The sequence below is a fragment of the Rhinopithecus roxellana genome, chromosome 11 (assembly GCF_007565055.1).
Source record: "Rhinopithecus roxellana isolate Shanxi Qingling chromosome 11, ASM756505v1, whole genome shotgun sequence".
NCBI classification, from domain to species: domain Eukaryota; kingdom Metazoa; phylum Chordata; class Mammalia; order Primates; family Cercopithecidae; genus Rhinopithecus; species Rhinopithecus roxellana.
Window position 1 is genome coordinate 78098069 of NC_044559.1, and position 16224 is coordinate 78114292.

A 16224-nucleotide genomic window follows, 5' to 3' on the forward strand; every position below is an offset into this window, starting at 1 on the left:
CAGTGATGTGATCATGGCTCACTGAAGTCTTGACCTCCCAGGCTCAGGCAATCCTCTCAGTCTCAGCCTCCCAAGCAGCCGGGGCTACAGGCATGCACCACCATTCCCAGCTAATTTCTTTCTTTGTTTTTTTGAGACGGAGTCTCGCCCTGTTGCCCGGGTTGGAGTGCAGTGGTGCAATCTCAGCTCACTGCAATCTCTGCATCCCAGGTTCATGCAATTCTCCTGCCTTAGCCTCCCGAGTAGATGGGATTACAGGCATGCATCACCACACCCGGCTAATTTTTGTATTTTTTAGTAGAGATGGGGTTTCACCATGTTGGCCAGGCTGGTCTTAAACTCCTGGCCTCAAATGATCCGCCCACCTCTGCCTCCCAAAATGTGGGATTACAGCCGTGAGCCACCGTGCCTGGCCCCAGCTAATTTTTTTTTTTTTTTTTTTTTTTGTAGAGATGGGGTCTCACCATGTTGTCCAGGCTGGTCTCAAACTCCTCGGCTCAAGCAATCTACCCCTCTTGGCCTCCCAAAATGCTGGGACTATAGACTTGAGCCACCAAACCTGGCACATATGAGGGTCTTTATCTCTGCTTGGTCCCGTCGTATCATAGTAGGATACTTTTTTCTCTTCTAGCCTTGGAATTGGAGATCTATTGGTCAGTCCTTGCTTTGTCAAAAATGACCTTTTTCAGGACTCACTCTTTCATACCTTCCTCTGAGTCTCTTACAGAAGTTCAGCTCAGTTAAATACATACATATATATGTGTGTGTGTGTGTGTGTGTGTGTGTGTGTGTGTGTGTGTGTGTGTATAGTAGGATGGACAGATATTAAAAGAGTGATTACAGACACAGTATACATTTGGAAGTGTAAAACAAGGGGATTTATGCAGCTTGGTTTCTTCCCAGTTCACCCTCACTTTGAGTTCCTTCCCTGACTTTTAAGCATGGTCATTTAGCCCTGCTTTAGCTTGGTGTCATTGCAAACTTAGTGGGCCTGCCCCCCTGTCATGTAGAATATGAAAAGGGGAATGTGGTATAGTGTAAAGAACACTGGACTAGGAATTGGAAGATCGGGTGGGTCAAATGTGATAATATGGGTACAGTAACTATGAATATTAATAAAGTGCTACCCAGACATACCACATTCAGGTGATTTATTTAATTGGAATTTGAAGCTGGTCTCTGGCTTCTATTCAAGAAGCAAAACTGTCTTTGAGGAGAAGCTGGCAATTTTCTGGTGAGTTACCTGCCCTTTTCCAAGGATTTTTTTTTTTGAGCTGGGAGAATAGCCTGTGGTACTAAGGAACTTCCCCAGGCGTTATGGAATTTTCCCTCTCTGCCAGGCCAGAGTTCCTGCTCTGTGTCCAGAAGGATGTTTTTCTATTGGTCTGTTCCATAACAGGATCCACAGCTGAGTTATACTTGGCAGAATCAAATGCAGATGTGAGGGCTGTGTGGTATCACCTTTTCAGCTTTATCTCCGGGCAGCTCAAAGGACTGAGGCTGGTTGCTCTCACCCATCGCTGTTTGACATAACCTCCTGATTCTATTATTGGCACAGCATTAACCTCCCCAGTAAAACAATCTGCAGACAACCTTTGGGAATAAAATGAGTTAATTACTTTGGGATCATGAGTACCAAAACTTTCAGGCAGTTTCCTGAAAGAGCTGGTACATTTTATTTAAGAAAAGAGAAAAAAAGCCTAACCATCCCCAGAGGGCAGTTTATAGTCTTTGTAAAAATAACAAACATGAAATAGATTTCATGAAACCCCATCATATGAGGATCTAGAAAGTCCCAGTGTCTAAATTGCTACTCCTGAAGAGTTGTGTTTTTGTACGTATCATGCCTCCTTTCGCTGAATTGAATAAATATAGAATCCATTTACTACAGTGAGGGCAAGCCTTCTCCTTCAGGATTTAAACCCTAAGTCCCTAAAGACAACTGGAGGAGGTTTTATCTGCATGCAGGAGGACAGACCTTGTGTTTCAGTATGTATTTCCCTCCGATTTCAACCTAGCTTGATTTCAGTTAAAGGAAGGTTCCCTGCCGTATTTCCGTATTGTCCTCTACCTGTAGCAAAAGTGAAAGTAATGCTAAAGATTCTTTTAAAGATCTTAGAAAAAGGGATTGGTAAAGGTCATTAAGAAAGTTAGCAGCCATTTCTACAAGCTGCAAAGGGGATGTTAACTATGTTGTGAGAAAAGTATAGTCAAGAAGAGCTGGTTTGTGAAGCACTAGCATTAAAGACTTGCACACCAGACATGGCAACCCCCTCCCTCAGATGTTATAGCCCAGAAGTAGTGAAGTTTGTTGTGCAGTGTTTTCCATCTCAGTGGAAAGTATATGCATTTTATATTTCAGGTTATTGTAGAAAATCACCCCAGCTCTCTTTTCGTGATTACCAAACTTTTTTGAAACATATATACATATTTAATTAGTCATGAACCTCAAACACTTTTGCCTGACGTAAACATTTCTCCAATTTATTAAGGGGAAAACCTGATTTGCTTTGCACGCATTCATTTTCCAAAGAGTTTTTTCAAGAAACACGTGTTACTCCATGAAATAGGTGCCAGAACTTTATTTGGTTAAATATTATATCCCATGGAATCAAATTATCAGTCTATTGATACCTCATAGTGTTATATAAAATGAGAAATCTAACTTATTTTTGTCACATAACTCAGAAGTTTTTTCCCCTTTGTTCTGTTATCTGTCTTGTCTAGCTTTTCTTTCACTTTATTTTTTCCCAATTCTTTAACATTTATTTGTTAAAATACGAAGTATATTCTGTCTGTATTCATCCGCCATGGATGCTTGTTTAAAATGTTTTTTTCACTGTGTCCTCTGTCTTTACTTATATCATTTTTCACTTTCACTTTACTATGTACGGGACATGGTTTCCTACCTACTCGTGTGCCATTAAAGATGCAGTATTAACCAATTGGCTTTTATAAAGTGTCAATATATTTGCGTTTATTTTGAAAACCTTAAGGCGGCTTAGCAAATAAGTACTAAAGTTGTACTAGCCCATAAAAATCTGCTCTACTCAACTGGCATAGATGGCTAAATGTTTGGTGTGCTCACCAGGTAATTTGCTCATAACTAATAGTTCTTTGTAAAGGGCTTTCTTTTCTTTGACATTACTGAAAATTATTGCAGAATGCTGTTATGCCCAGATTCAGACTTGTTGTGTAGGCAGCAGTGTGGTGTAGAGTTGTCCATCTGTAGTCCATTTTCTTCTGCCTTAGGGCTGAGAATGATTCACTCACTGTTCCCTGCCTCAATTTCCCTGTTTTTATAAACCCATCCTCTCCCTCCTGTTTTTGCTGTTGTCAGTAAAAACAGATGATTGCTGCTGTTGAATGCAGCTGCTGTATATACCTGGAAACCACTGCATCTCTACTGGCCTGTTCCTATGTAATCTTTGCATAATGTTATCCTTCTCTTTCTTCCATTTCCCTATCACCAACCCCTATAGAGTCGGGATATAAGCCCAGAAGAGATAGATTTAAAGAATGAACCTTGGTATAAATTCTTTTCGGAATTGGAGTTTGGGAAACCGGTAAGTTTAATAGCTTCAGTGGTTATACACCTTTTAAACTAATGCTGTGGATGCATTGTTGCTGCTAAAGAATGTTTGTAAGGAATTCAGAAAGTAGGGAGCAGTCGTGTTAGTTGTCCGTAGTGGGATTGTCTCTTCTCACTACAACCTCTAAGCTTTCCTTTGCCTTACTTCACTGAGAAAGGATAGTGAGCTCTGGAAGTATATCTTGCTGGAATATCCCAGAGAAACACAAATAATCATTGCTTGTCTTAGACCTCCCCCCACTAACAAGTATCACATGCCTTGTGGATGGCATTATTTCAGCCATTGGTTCACTTCCTTGACCAAAGTCTTTGTGACCTGTGAAAGACAAGCTGAAAATGCATTACACACTGAGAAGACCAGCATTGTCTCTGCTTCAAATAGCATTTTTAAAAGCATATGTAAATGAAGTCCCAGAACAGGCCAACAAGGACCTCTTTATGCAGATGTGACCCACAAATGCAACCCCATTATAGGTGACTTTTAGGGGATGATTTCTATTTCCCAAAGTTTGAAATGGGAGTAAGGAATTTGAGCATATTTAGTATTCAGCCTACTCTTGCCCCATGATATCTCTGAATTGGCTCTGGTACAAATTGACTTTTGGCACTTAAAGGAGGATTTTCTTAGCCTTGAACCCAAAGGAATATAAAATAGAAGGGAGAATTGAGCTCATCCTTCCTCTAGAGATAACTGGAAACTGACTTTAAAACTCTAGTTACTTTAAAGTCTTAATTATTATAGCTGCAAAAAGAATTTACAGGTAGAGGAGTTAAGTGTATAAACACATTTTATTCAATGATTGTATGAGACTTTAAGCATTGGATCCAGCTTTTGAGTTTCTATGGTCTGAATGACAGTTTTATTTGCAGACAGGAATGAATTTTATAGTTCAGTAAAATGTCTTAAGATTTTTTATTAAAACAAAGACAAAGAGAAATTAAGCTGGTGCTTAGGAATTGCTCTTTGATTTGGCGGTGCTGAGCTTTGAAAGTTCAGGCATCTTCTGAGTTAAGAGCACCAGACTTGCAAACAGTCTGCTTGTTCCTCTCTTCTGGTCCCTCCTAGACACTGTCTCTCGATAGCAGCTGAGCTGTCCTGGATGAACAGCGCCACCTAGTGACCAGTGGAGAGGGACGCATCTGACCCAAAGTCTGCACCCTCCTCCCCTTCCCAAAGCATTGGTGCATACCTCATTTCTTCTCCTTTCTCTCCTTTTTCTCCCCCCTCTGCTGTTCACCATTCAGACATCAGTTAAGTCTACCTCAGGAAATCTTTTCCACGTGCAATATTTAACAGTATCCTAACCCTTTCTCTTTTCTTCTTTTTCTTAAAACCTGGTCAATTATGTCACCAAGAAAAGCTTTTGCTGTGTGTAGTTGTCTCCCCACCCCCAAAACAGACCATGACTGGCATATGAAACAATAATGCCACACTTTAATCAAGGAAAGCAAAAGCTATTAAATTATATTTCATAGAGTCCATGCCATTGATTTTTGAAGTCTGTGTCAGAATCCACAAATTTCTGCCTATCTCCTCTGCCAAACAACTAAATCGGTTTTGTCTAAAATATTAGCTTTCAGGAAAAATGGTGGAACATTTTTCCTAATTAGTTGTGAATGTTTTACTAAATCTATCATTACAAATAATTTTTGAGGATAATATATAGTATTTTGATGCCAGCATACATTAAATAGTCTCCATGCACAGCTTGGTAAATTAACAGTATTGCTGCCAAACACTTCACTCCGGGTACCACACATCTAACTTCAAACAAATGTTGAGAACACAGTCCAGTTTTATACTGAGGCCTTCCTCTAGCTTGTATCCCTACCCCATTGCTCTAACTGCCTCTTAATTATTTAAAGACTCAGAGATGCTTTTTCAAAATAGCATTTTCTCTGAAGCCACATGCATTCTTTGCACAGGCCTCACAGTTCTTCTAATGAGACTGTTCCTTTTTGTATAGGTCTTACTTTAAAAGGTAATACTTGTGAAGACTTGCCAAATTCACTAAATCAGTGCCCATATCCTGAGGAATAGCCCTGAAATGAACAGCTCCTTATGGTCTGAGGCATCCTAATGGTGGGCTTATGACCTAGTTGAACCAACAGGGTTTGGGAGGAAGGTGTGGTAAGGAAAATTTTTTTCTTCACTTCCTACTCAGACCACTCTGCCACAGAAGAATAAGAGACATAAATAAAGTGGCATAAACCATGGAAGTTATTTTGGAAAGTTTTTCAGCCATTCAGAAGCAGAATCAAAACTACCAGATCATGGGAATTAGCATTTCTACTTTTTTTTTTTGTCACACCAACTGGGAACCACTTTCCCCGGGTAAAGCCTGTCAGAACTTCGACACTAGACGTTTTCCCTGAACTCCTTGCTTCCTCCACCCCTTCGCTTAAGCCACCCAAAACGAACTGAAATTTCAGCAGGATTCTGACTAAAAAGATACCGTTTTAGCGTCAACAAGTTGTTAGAATAGCAAATAGTTCAAGACTCCAGGGACCATTTTTGGATGGATTATTTAAAACCAGTTTAATTTGTAAACACTGTCCTGTTTATTGCAGTAAAGAAAGAAATGATCATAAGTCATTAGACTTTAAAAAGTCTGCTTCTGCAGGTGAACAGTCCAAGTGTATCAGGTGCTTAAAGATGAATGGTAATTGCTAATATCACTTACTTGACGAAATGCAGAATATACATGTGCAGAGATGACATTACTGACCTGTTGCTGTCAGTGGTGAACACACCTTGGAATCAGATTACTTCTCATTTGCAGATTGATTACAAAGAGCCTGGGAATCAGCTTTTTCTTCTGAGTTGTTTTCCTCTAATTTCTATAGAAATTGACATTATTTCTATATGTAAGAGCAAGTCAAAATTTCACAATGTGAACCAATTTTTGAATGCTTCCATAGAGTTGGCTTTAATGAAATTTGCATAAAATTTTAGGAGCTGTTAGTGATCTCCTATTTCTTATACCCCTAGAGGTCATTATGTAAGAAAACTCAAGTCTAAATAGGTAGAACAAGTGGAAGAGAGGATCCACAGTTAAAAGTCACCTGTAACCTCTAAATGTTCCACCCTCTGGACTCCTCCCTCATTAAACTTACAACAATCTTTTGGCAAATTTCTGTCTTAGGAGTGCAGCTCTAAATCTGACTTGAAGAGTTAAAAGACAAAACAAAAATAACCTTATAGTCCCCTCTTTAAATTCTGGGTTTAAACTCTGTTCTCTAAGGCGGGGATGAAAAGTATGTCTCCACCACTATCAAGGTCTAGTTAAACTGTAAAAGGAGATTTTAAAACTACTGGTATGAAATTGCCTAGTGCACTATTTAACACCCATTTTATACGTGGATTTCGTTGCTACAAACCACAGAAAGTACATTTGGTTCAGTCCATTGATCAATCCAGTGAGTATAGATTCACACACGTGTTAATACACAATGAATTTTACAGCAGAAGACTGCCTCAAAAATGTAGAATCTTCAGTGTCAATCTCAGTTTGAAAAGAACAATGAGGACTTTAAAAGTCTCTATTTTTGTTCAAATGTGTGTTAATCCTTTTTCCCCCCCTTTTCTTTTTTTAAGTTTTCAATATTTAGAATCCAATGATGATTTGCTCTTGAAACGTAGACATAGAAACAGACTTCCTAGGTAACGGTCCCAGTTCCCAAGTCCTCAAGCTTCTGCTCCAGCAGGCAGCCTTTTGTCCGTAGGCAGCACCCACTCCCCTTACTTTTGAGTTCACCTTTCTGTGTTGATACAGTCCTCCTAGTGTGCCCCTCCTTGTTTGAGCCAGTCTCCATGTTTGTCTTTATGTCTTTATGCTCATTTCTTCATTTCCTCCTCTGCTTCCCGTCAGCCTCCCAAAAAGATATGGGATTATACTCCTGGAGACTGCTCTATCCTTCCTAGAGAGGATAGAAAGGTAATTCCGCTGTGCCTCCTCCGTTGGACTGTGTGTGCTCTCTAGCCTTGGTTAGTGTGAGTGTGTTGTGGGTTTGTTTTTTTGTTTTTGTTTTTGTTTTTTTCTTAAATCACTTTTTAAAAAATTTGATGCTTTTTGTTTTTTGTTTTTTTGTTTTTTTTTTTTTTTTTTGGTTTGGTAATAAAACTATTTAACAAATTCTCTAAGACATATACTAATGTTTAGAGGTTTTTAAAGCAATTACGTATTCTTCTGACATATAGTATTTGTCACCATCACCACACTCTGAAAAAAGAGAAAATAGACATTTCCTTAAAGGTAGGTTTTTATAGTTCTCTTTAGCAAGTAGAATGGCTTTCTGAAGCTCTGATGACCTCAGGATTTCTGTTTTATATGCCTAATGTTACATTCTCTGTTTTCATGTCTTCAACTAATTTCCAGTGAGCTCTTGTGTTTTAGTCATGCTATCTTGGCCATATGAAAGTATAACACTAAGAAAAAAATTCATTTTTTCTAACTTAACCTTCCATTCTTTCTCCCTTTCGTCTAAACTAAAACCTTCTTTCCCATCTTTTCTTTCTTGAACCAGACTAATCTAGACAAAGATCTCAGCCTCTGCCAGACAGAGTTAGAGGCAGATTTAGAAAAAATGGAGACGCTTAATAAAGCACCCAGTGCAAACGTGCCACAGGTATTTCCTAGTTTTTCTCATGCCATCAGTTCCTTTTCAAGCTGTGCTTTGTTTTCTTCTTTGTTCTATGGTTGTTGATTAGTTGAGGTGACAGACGGTGATGCTGGCTATTTTAGGCTGCATGGCTTTCTGACTCCTGTTTTAGACTCCTTCCCCCCCGCCAACCCAGTTCATTTTTGCTTGGTTTTCTTTTGAGCTTGGCATCTTCCTTAAAGGGGATTCTTCAAATATATGCAGAGAGGCTGCTAAACTACTCTCCCACCTTATTCTCTTCCTCTGCTTTCCAGGGGCGACCTTTTAAGTTCCCTTCCTTTGCCTCTGTCTGCCTTCTCTGAATTTTCAGGGAGCCATTTTTGGCAGTTTCCTTGTCTTTTTTGCAGCCCTGGGAGATACCAACCTCAGAGATCAGTTTCAAAAACTCAGCAGCAGTGCTTTGGGTGCCCTTTCTGTGCATGGCGCTGTCAGGGTAGTAGTGTTTGTCATTTTAAAGGTCGGAAAGTTCTCAATCAAAAATGCACTCAGAGTCAGATGGCCTGGACACACAAAAAAAGTGTTTGAAACTGAGCCTGCACTGATATTTTAAAGGGAGCTATGTCAAAATGTGGTTTATTAAAGGGTATATGAGACAGAGTAAGAGAGAGAGAGAAAGACACCGTGGCAAGTAGGTTTCCAAACAGGAAAAAACCAAATGTTCATAGAATTGCCTGGAGGGCTCCCTGACAAAACGCAAGAGACTCTTAAAAGGAAAAGATATCTTTAGAGAAGATACAAAAGAAGGCTGGGCGCGGTGGCTTCGCCTGTAATGCCAGCAATTTGAGAGGCCGAGACAAGTGGATCACTTGAAGTCAGGAGTTCGAGCGGAGCCTGGCCAACATGATGAAACCCTGCCCCTACTAAAAATACAAAAATTAGCCAGGCATGGTGGCGGGCCCCTGTATTCCCAGCTATTTGGGAGGCTGAGGCAGGAGAATCGCTTGAATTCGGGAGGCAGAGGTTGCAGTGAGCTGAGATCACATCTCTGCACTCCAGCCTGGGTGACAAAGCAAGACTCCGTCTCAAAAAAAAAAAAGAAAAAAAAAAAAAGATACAGAAGGAATATGGAGCTGAGGAGGCCAGGAAGGTCCACAAACCATGACAGGAAAAGTGGAAACTGCTGATGGACCCATGCCACACTTAAGCAGAACGGAGACGAGGGGAGTCAGATCTCCAGCCCCAGTGACTTGGGCGCAAAAGAAGTCATGAGGGCAGCAGAGACTCAAACCAGGGAAGGGGTGAAGAGACCGGGGATTTGGCCAAGGGGTCTGGGATAAGAGAGTCAGGAGCCAAGGAGCTGCAGGTTGCTCGAGGGTGTTAGGAATTGGGAATCCAGAGACAGCAGAGCATGAGGAGGCGGAGCAGGGCCAGGGGTTAGGCTCACACTCTCCCTCAGCACTTGAAGGAGCCACCAGAGGCACTGCACACATGGGTGAGGCAGACAGGTGATGGGTGGGGCAGGCGGCGGGGGAGGGTTAGGGGCTGAGTTTCCAGTTAGGGTGAAGGGACCAGATTAGCCACTGTGGAACTGAAGGTCCCAGGTGAGAAGAGATCACAACTAGTCCTGGAGTGAGAATGGTGACTGTGGCTGTGGTGAGAGCCCATGCTGGGTGTGCCAGCGTGCAGTGAGGAGGGCAGATGCAAGCCAGGTCACTGAGGATGTTGCAGTGGGACAGTGTAACTGGTGTGAAGAGCAAAGAATTGAGGGATGGGATTCAGACGAAGACAACCTTAGGGTTTTGGCCAGGCAGCTGGAAGAATGAGGATGTGAGCACGTCACAGAGGAAAGCCGAGAAGAAGATCAGGGCAGAGGCAAGGTGAGGGAGTTGGCTTTAGGTAATTGACCTTTGAGGTGTTGGTTGGGTGTCATATAGGGAATATCCGGTAGGCAGTTGGAACTTTAAGACTGGGGTTCTTGGAGGAGGCATGGGCTTAAGATGGGGATTGGAGTCACCTGAGGAGAGGCGATGGTTAAACCCTGGGAGTAGACGAAGACACTCAACTAGGGAGTAGATGAAAGACTGAAGAGGGAATTGTGTTGAGAGAAAGGATATGAAACCAAGAACTACCCATGGGGACGTTGGGTGATGCTGAACAGTAGAAGGGGAGAGGGAGAGAAAGGAGAGTTCACAGAGGCAGAGGGAAAAGCGAGTGGTGGAGCAAGAGGAGAAAGTGTGAGATCTTTCCAGAGGTCCAGAAAGGTGGACTCCCAGGAAGGTCAGTGGATGTGCTGACTAAGATGTTTCCAAAGGCTTTGGAGATTGCTGGGTGAGTAGTTCATGGGAGTTAGAGTATATGGCAAAGAATCAGGAGCCTGCAGAGGTATAGCACTGAGTGAAAAGATGTGGCCATGGGAGGAAGGAAGGGAGGGGAGTGTTCCCAGAGGACTCTACAGGGTCAAAGTTTTTTCAAGGTGGAAGACCAGACAGGACAGGTGTTCAGAGGTAGGAGACTCAAGAAGGAGAGGATGGGCAGGCAAGACAGTGCAGCCATAAGGCTGGAGGATGGATGTGGAGGTAAGAGGGATGTGCTCTCTGAGGAATAATGGGGGTGGCGTGGGGTACAGTCCTCATCACGGAGCAGAGGTGCCCTCAGAAACGAAAGCACACAAGCCCACCAGGTTTCAGCAGGCAGGGGGCTAGTGGGTGAGTTTGCCTGTTCTTCCCTGTCATTTCCTTTTCTCTCTTTCACAATCTCTTCCTTTTCTTTCTCTCCTTCCTTAAATGTCTCTTCTCCAAATAGCTAGTTTTTCTTAAAATGGTCATTATTAGAGATAAGGGCATTATTTAAGGTAGAAGTATCTTTAAAATTAACCTTTGCATTGATTTATTCAACTACTACCTTATTTTTAAAAACAAGCATATCAAAGCCTTTGCATTTTTCTCTCAAAGACAACAGAAACCCTAAACTACAGAATTATGTTGCTTTTTCTCTGCATGTAGCTCTTGGTTGTTTTCTTCCTTTTGCGTGGTGCCTGGTAATTTTATAAAGCCTTCCCTTATTCATGCCGAAGTGGTCATTAATAGGGTTGGTGAAATTGCATTTCTGCCCATTTCTGCACTCCTAAATTTGCAGGCATACACAAGTTATCTAAATACAGTGTGGTATTTTAAAATACGCTTTTGTACATTCTGGACCTAAAGTGTTGGGTGACCCTCTCTCTGGATGTGGCATTTGGGGTGCATGAAGGGATCTGCAGTGGGCTCAGAGGGGGTCTGAGGGCTGTGGAGAAGCTGGTGGAGGATGTGCTATCCATGTCACTAAAGCATGTTGGACGGAAGATAAGTATGAGCCAGGAGGCCTTCTCCTGACCCACCCAGAGGGCCTTGGCTGCATCCACTGGAAGGCCAAAGACCAGGAGTAGGAAAGCCCACCTGCCCATACAGTCTCCCCCAAGAGAAAGAGCACCACCCTCCACCAGCGCCGAAGACCTTTTCCATCCAGCCCCCGTGACTTCCAGAGGTCCTGATCTAAACTAGGAAAAGAAATTGACCTCTCTCTTTTTCCTCTTGGCTTGAAACATATGAGTCAAAATAAATCATCTACATAATTTTTTCTTCTTCTTTTTTTTCTTTTTTGGACATTTACAGAGCTCAGCCATCAGCCCCACTCCGGAAATTTCTTCAGAGACTCCTGGATAGTAAGTTGCTATTTTATTTTGTTTACATTGCTTACTATGTTAAATGTCAGAAATGGGAAGAGAGAAGCTTATGTTTTGGACCCAAAGTGTATTTTGTTTGTATCAGCCTAATGGCTCTGAATGATGTACAGTTTGGTGATAAGAAGAGATCTAATTGTAGTCTTCAAATTATTTTTCTTCTGTTCTCTCCTCCTCTTCCAAATTAATTTTGTGATGATTTGTATTACCTTTCATAAACTTTCCCCATTTTGGCATCTTTACCTTTAGAATGGGAGTTTATTTGTCTAAGTTTAGAATCAAAGTTCTTGCCTGGCATGGTGGCTCATGCCTGTAATCTCAGCACTTTGGGAGGTTAAGGCAGGAGAATCACTTGAGCCCAAGAGTTCAAGACCAGCCTGGGCAACATAGACGCTGTCTCTATCAAAAAAAAAAAAAAAAAGCTGGGTATGGTGGTATGCACCTGTAGTTCCAGCTACTTAGGAGGCTGAGGCAGGAGGATCATTGAGGCTGCAGTGAGCTGAGATCGTACCACTGCACTCCAGTCTGAGTGAAAGAGCCAGACTGTGTCCCAAAAAAGAAAGAAAAAAAATCTAATATGCTGGTTCTTGTGGGGAGGTGAGTGTGACTGAGACAGGCCACATCTGGTGTAAAGACTGGGGGAGGGGGCCGGGTGCAGTGGCTCACACTTGTAATCCCATCATTTTGGGAGGCTGAGGCAAGTGGATCACCTGAGGTCGGGAGTTTGAGACCAGCCGGGCCAACATGGTGAAACCCTGTCTCTGCTAAAAATACCAAATGCCGGGCATGGTCCCAGCTACTCAGGAGGCTGAGGCAGGAGAATCACTTGAACCTGGGAGGCGGAAGTTGCAGTGAGCCAAGATCTCGCCACTGCACCCCAGCCTGGGTGACAGAGTGAGACTCCATCTAAAAAAAAAAGACCAGGGAGGGGAAGGCGGAGAGGGGGCTTATTTACCTGATTCTCACATAAACGGGCATCTGTTTTCCTCTGTCAGTTCTTAGGACTCTGTCTGGATGATGCATGCATACCCCGCTCCTTCGTGGGGTGCCACCAGCCTCTTCCCCCTGCCAAACCATCCTGAATCCTATAGCAGGATGAGAATCCTGTAGCCTTTCTCAGCATTTTGCTATGAAGCTATTATCCCAGCTGAAAATATTCAGTGCTACCCTCACCTCCTGTTCTACACGTGTTAAATTGCAAACATTTTAGCTTGTATAGATAAGCCCTCGTGGAGCCTTCCTGTACCCAGGCTCGCGTTAGTACCTCTATGGCTCTTACTTCTGTTGCTGTATACCTGAGTTATACTCTTGTATTTTTATAATTGCTAGTGTATTATAAACTCCTCAAGGGCAAGGCCCCAGTCTTCACAGTGCCTGGTGCACCCAATGAATTTAGGAAAGGAGCTTGTTCTGGTGGGAGCTTTTCTTATTTTGTCATCATCACATCTGTGTCTTGTTCTTTGAAATATGACAGTGAAGGGAAGACACCCCTATAACCTATTCTAGTAGGGTTGGATAAATCCACAATGAGCAGAGTTGCTGAGTGTGTAAGTTTTTTTTGACAGATATTGTGGTCTCTGGGACATATCCTACCTACATTGCTGGAGAACGTGCTTTACAGGAAGTTTCATTGGAAAGTCAGCAGGGATTTGGGTATTTTGGTGGAAAAATGGAAAAACTTTAATCTTTTTAGGGTAGTGATCAAACACTCTAGCTAGATCCATCATGTTAATTTTTCTTCTATAAATATGTATGTTTCATGATTAATATACCCAGGAGCATAAGAAGAAATTAAGAAGACATATTAAGATAGCAGCTAGAGAAGCACTGCCTTAGGGGAGAGTTCCCACCTTGGAGAAGGACTGGTGTAAAGTCTCTTGCATTCACTGTGGGGTTGGTGACTAAGTCACCAATATGACAGGTGTCAGGGCTCAGGTGTAGCATCGGGACCCGTGTCCCCCACTCTGGCTCTGCAGCTTGCTCCCTTTTAAAGAGTTTCCAATTGAGCTGGGCCTTCAGCTCTAAAAATGACAATAAGTCACAGGTCCTCTGGGTCCTAGAGATGTGCCTTCAGAGGTGAAGCCCACCAGATGACCCTAGGCTACCTGCAGATAAAGGGTGTCCTCAAGGCCACAGCTCCAAGCAAGCTCTCCTTGGTCCCCCCAGGCCACCTCTTTATTCTCAGCTTGCCACTTTGGCAGTCCCGACTGCCCGTGTTAACCCTGCTGCCTGCTCTCCTCCTTCTCCTCCTCACCTCCATCCCCTGAAACTACACAAGACAGAAAGGGCTTCATGGGACAGCTGGCTGAGTGAATTCCCTAGCTCTACTGGATCCAAGGCACTAAGCTCTGTATTCTAACAGGAATGTAGATATAGTCCCTTAATAGTTTTGGGACAAAACACACACACACACACCAATAAGGTTAGTAAATGAAAAGGCAAAGTGGCAAATGCTGCCACAGGCAGTCAGGAGAAAGGAGCACAGGTATTGAATAACACCATTTTAACAATTTATCAGGCATTTACTATGTGCCAGGTCCTGTGCTTGGTATTTTATCTACCTTACCTCATTTAATCCTCTGAACATTCCAAGATGAGGCATTATTTTTAATCCTCATTTTATAGATGAGGAAATAGGCACATCAAAGCAGTGTAATGCCATAGTTCCTCAGCAGGTTCAGGGCAGAGCCATATCCAGGTTAGGAACAGTGAAGCTCTAGGCCAAGGCACTGGGGTTGGCAGTTAACTCTCATGTGCTCCATACTGATTCAAAATTTGGTAATAAGTTAGCAGAAGATATACTAAGGTTTAATGTTTTTGAGCTATTAAAAAACAATTTAGACCTGGCATGGTGGCTCACGCTTGTAATCCCAACACTTTGGGAGGCCAAGGTGGGGGGGATCACTTGAGGCCAAGAGTTCAAGACCAGTCTGGGCAACATGGCAAAACTTCCTCTTTACAAAAAATACTTTAAAAATTAACTGAGCTTGGTGGCGCATGCCTGTAGTCCCAGCTACTCGGGAGGCCGAGGTGGAGGATTGCTTGCCCGGGAAGCGGAGGTTGCAGTGAGCCAAGATTGCACCACTGCACTCCAGTCTGAGTGACAGAGTGAGACTCTGTCTCAAGAAGAAACAAAAAACAACCTTAACCCCTGCCAACAATTTAAGAAACTGTTTATGACATTGAGTTAGCAGGATTGGAGGGTACTAATGTAAGCTGATTAAAAGAGCAAATTGTTTTCAGACACTCTGAATGTGCATGAAGACATTCAATCTGTTAATTTACCAAGAATTCTAATTTATATCACTGAAAATAGGTCTTCAAAGTCTCTGTTTTTCAGCTCTCATGAAATACTTGGCAGGAATAAATGAGGTTTTTCCTCCTGCTATTCTCCCATTTGGGGATTTTTCAGTAATCGGGCTTGGTTTCCCCCCAGTTTATTCAAATGAGTAAGATTTTCTTGTATCTGAAATTGGTGAGGAACCAGCCTAAGTGCTGACACAAAGGAAAGCACAGTAAATGTTTGCTCAATGAATGGATGGATCTGTAAATCTTAATTAACTGAAATCCAACTTGGTTAGCCCTGAGGCAGGCAGCTTATAAGTTGAACTTAGCCGTTTTCACTGGTTGGACAGGAATGATGGATGGGTAGGCAGAAACATTGGCAGGACTTGACCTTAACCCAAAGAATGAAGGAGTAGTCACAGGTGGCCCAGGTTCACAGTTTTGTGGCAACTGGAGAAGTGATGGCGTTGTTTTAAGTCCACTTTAATATCTTGGACAGACTTCAGTTGAGAATTTTATTAATTCACACTGATTACATATGATAATATTAAAAGAACTGGGAACAGAGAGGAATTTACCCATAGTCCCAATATCCTAATACAAGTCCTTGCCTTCTATGTATATATTTTTTATAGTTAACATCACAGTGTGTGTCCAGTTTTGTGCTTTATTTTCCTAGCATTTCAGGTCTATAAATCAGTAGTCTTAACTACTCATTATTTTCATTTCAATGTATTTCAGCATTAACTTCTTTGCCTAACCAAAAAGCTTTACTCTATTTGACCAGCAGGTGGCACTCAAGAACAAGCAGTTCTTCTACGTGGTGATGGTAGACTAGAAAACACTTTTTCCCTTTAATCTGATTTGAGAACAAAACACAGATCATAACCTGAAGAACTGTATGAAACAGCAGAGGTCCTCCTGGTCTTTACAAATGTGTCAGAAATCTGTATGCATGTAGTCATTTAATTTTATAGAATCATTTATTCCACTAATATTTATTGAACAACCACGCAAGGCACCAGAC

The 16224-nt window shown here is 42.2% G+C and overlaps 1 protein-coding gene across 45 annotated transcripts in view; it reads left to right on the forward strand.

The window, feature by feature from the left end:
• The window catches only part of SORBS1 (sorbin and SH3 domain containing 1), a 252806-nt gene that overhangs the window by 182489 nt on the left and 54093 nt on the right, over window positions 1-16224 (forward strand). For 30 of the 45 annotated variants that reach the window (XM_030940317.1, XM_030940329.1, XM_030940323.1 and 27 more), the window contains 4 exons: window positions 3483-3566; window positions 7465-7530; window positions 8120-8221; window positions 11845-11894. In XM_030940317.1, coding sequence (XP_030796177.1) covers window positions 3483-3566; window positions 7465-7530; window positions 8120-8221; window positions 11845-11894 — 302 coding nt within the window. The remainder of the gene's footprint in view (window positions 1-3482; window positions 3567-7464; window positions 7531-8119; window positions 8222-11844; window positions 11895-16224) is intronic. The other 15 variants (XM_030940335.1, XM_030940336.1, XM_030940354.1 and 12 more) reach the window with 3 other exon arrangements.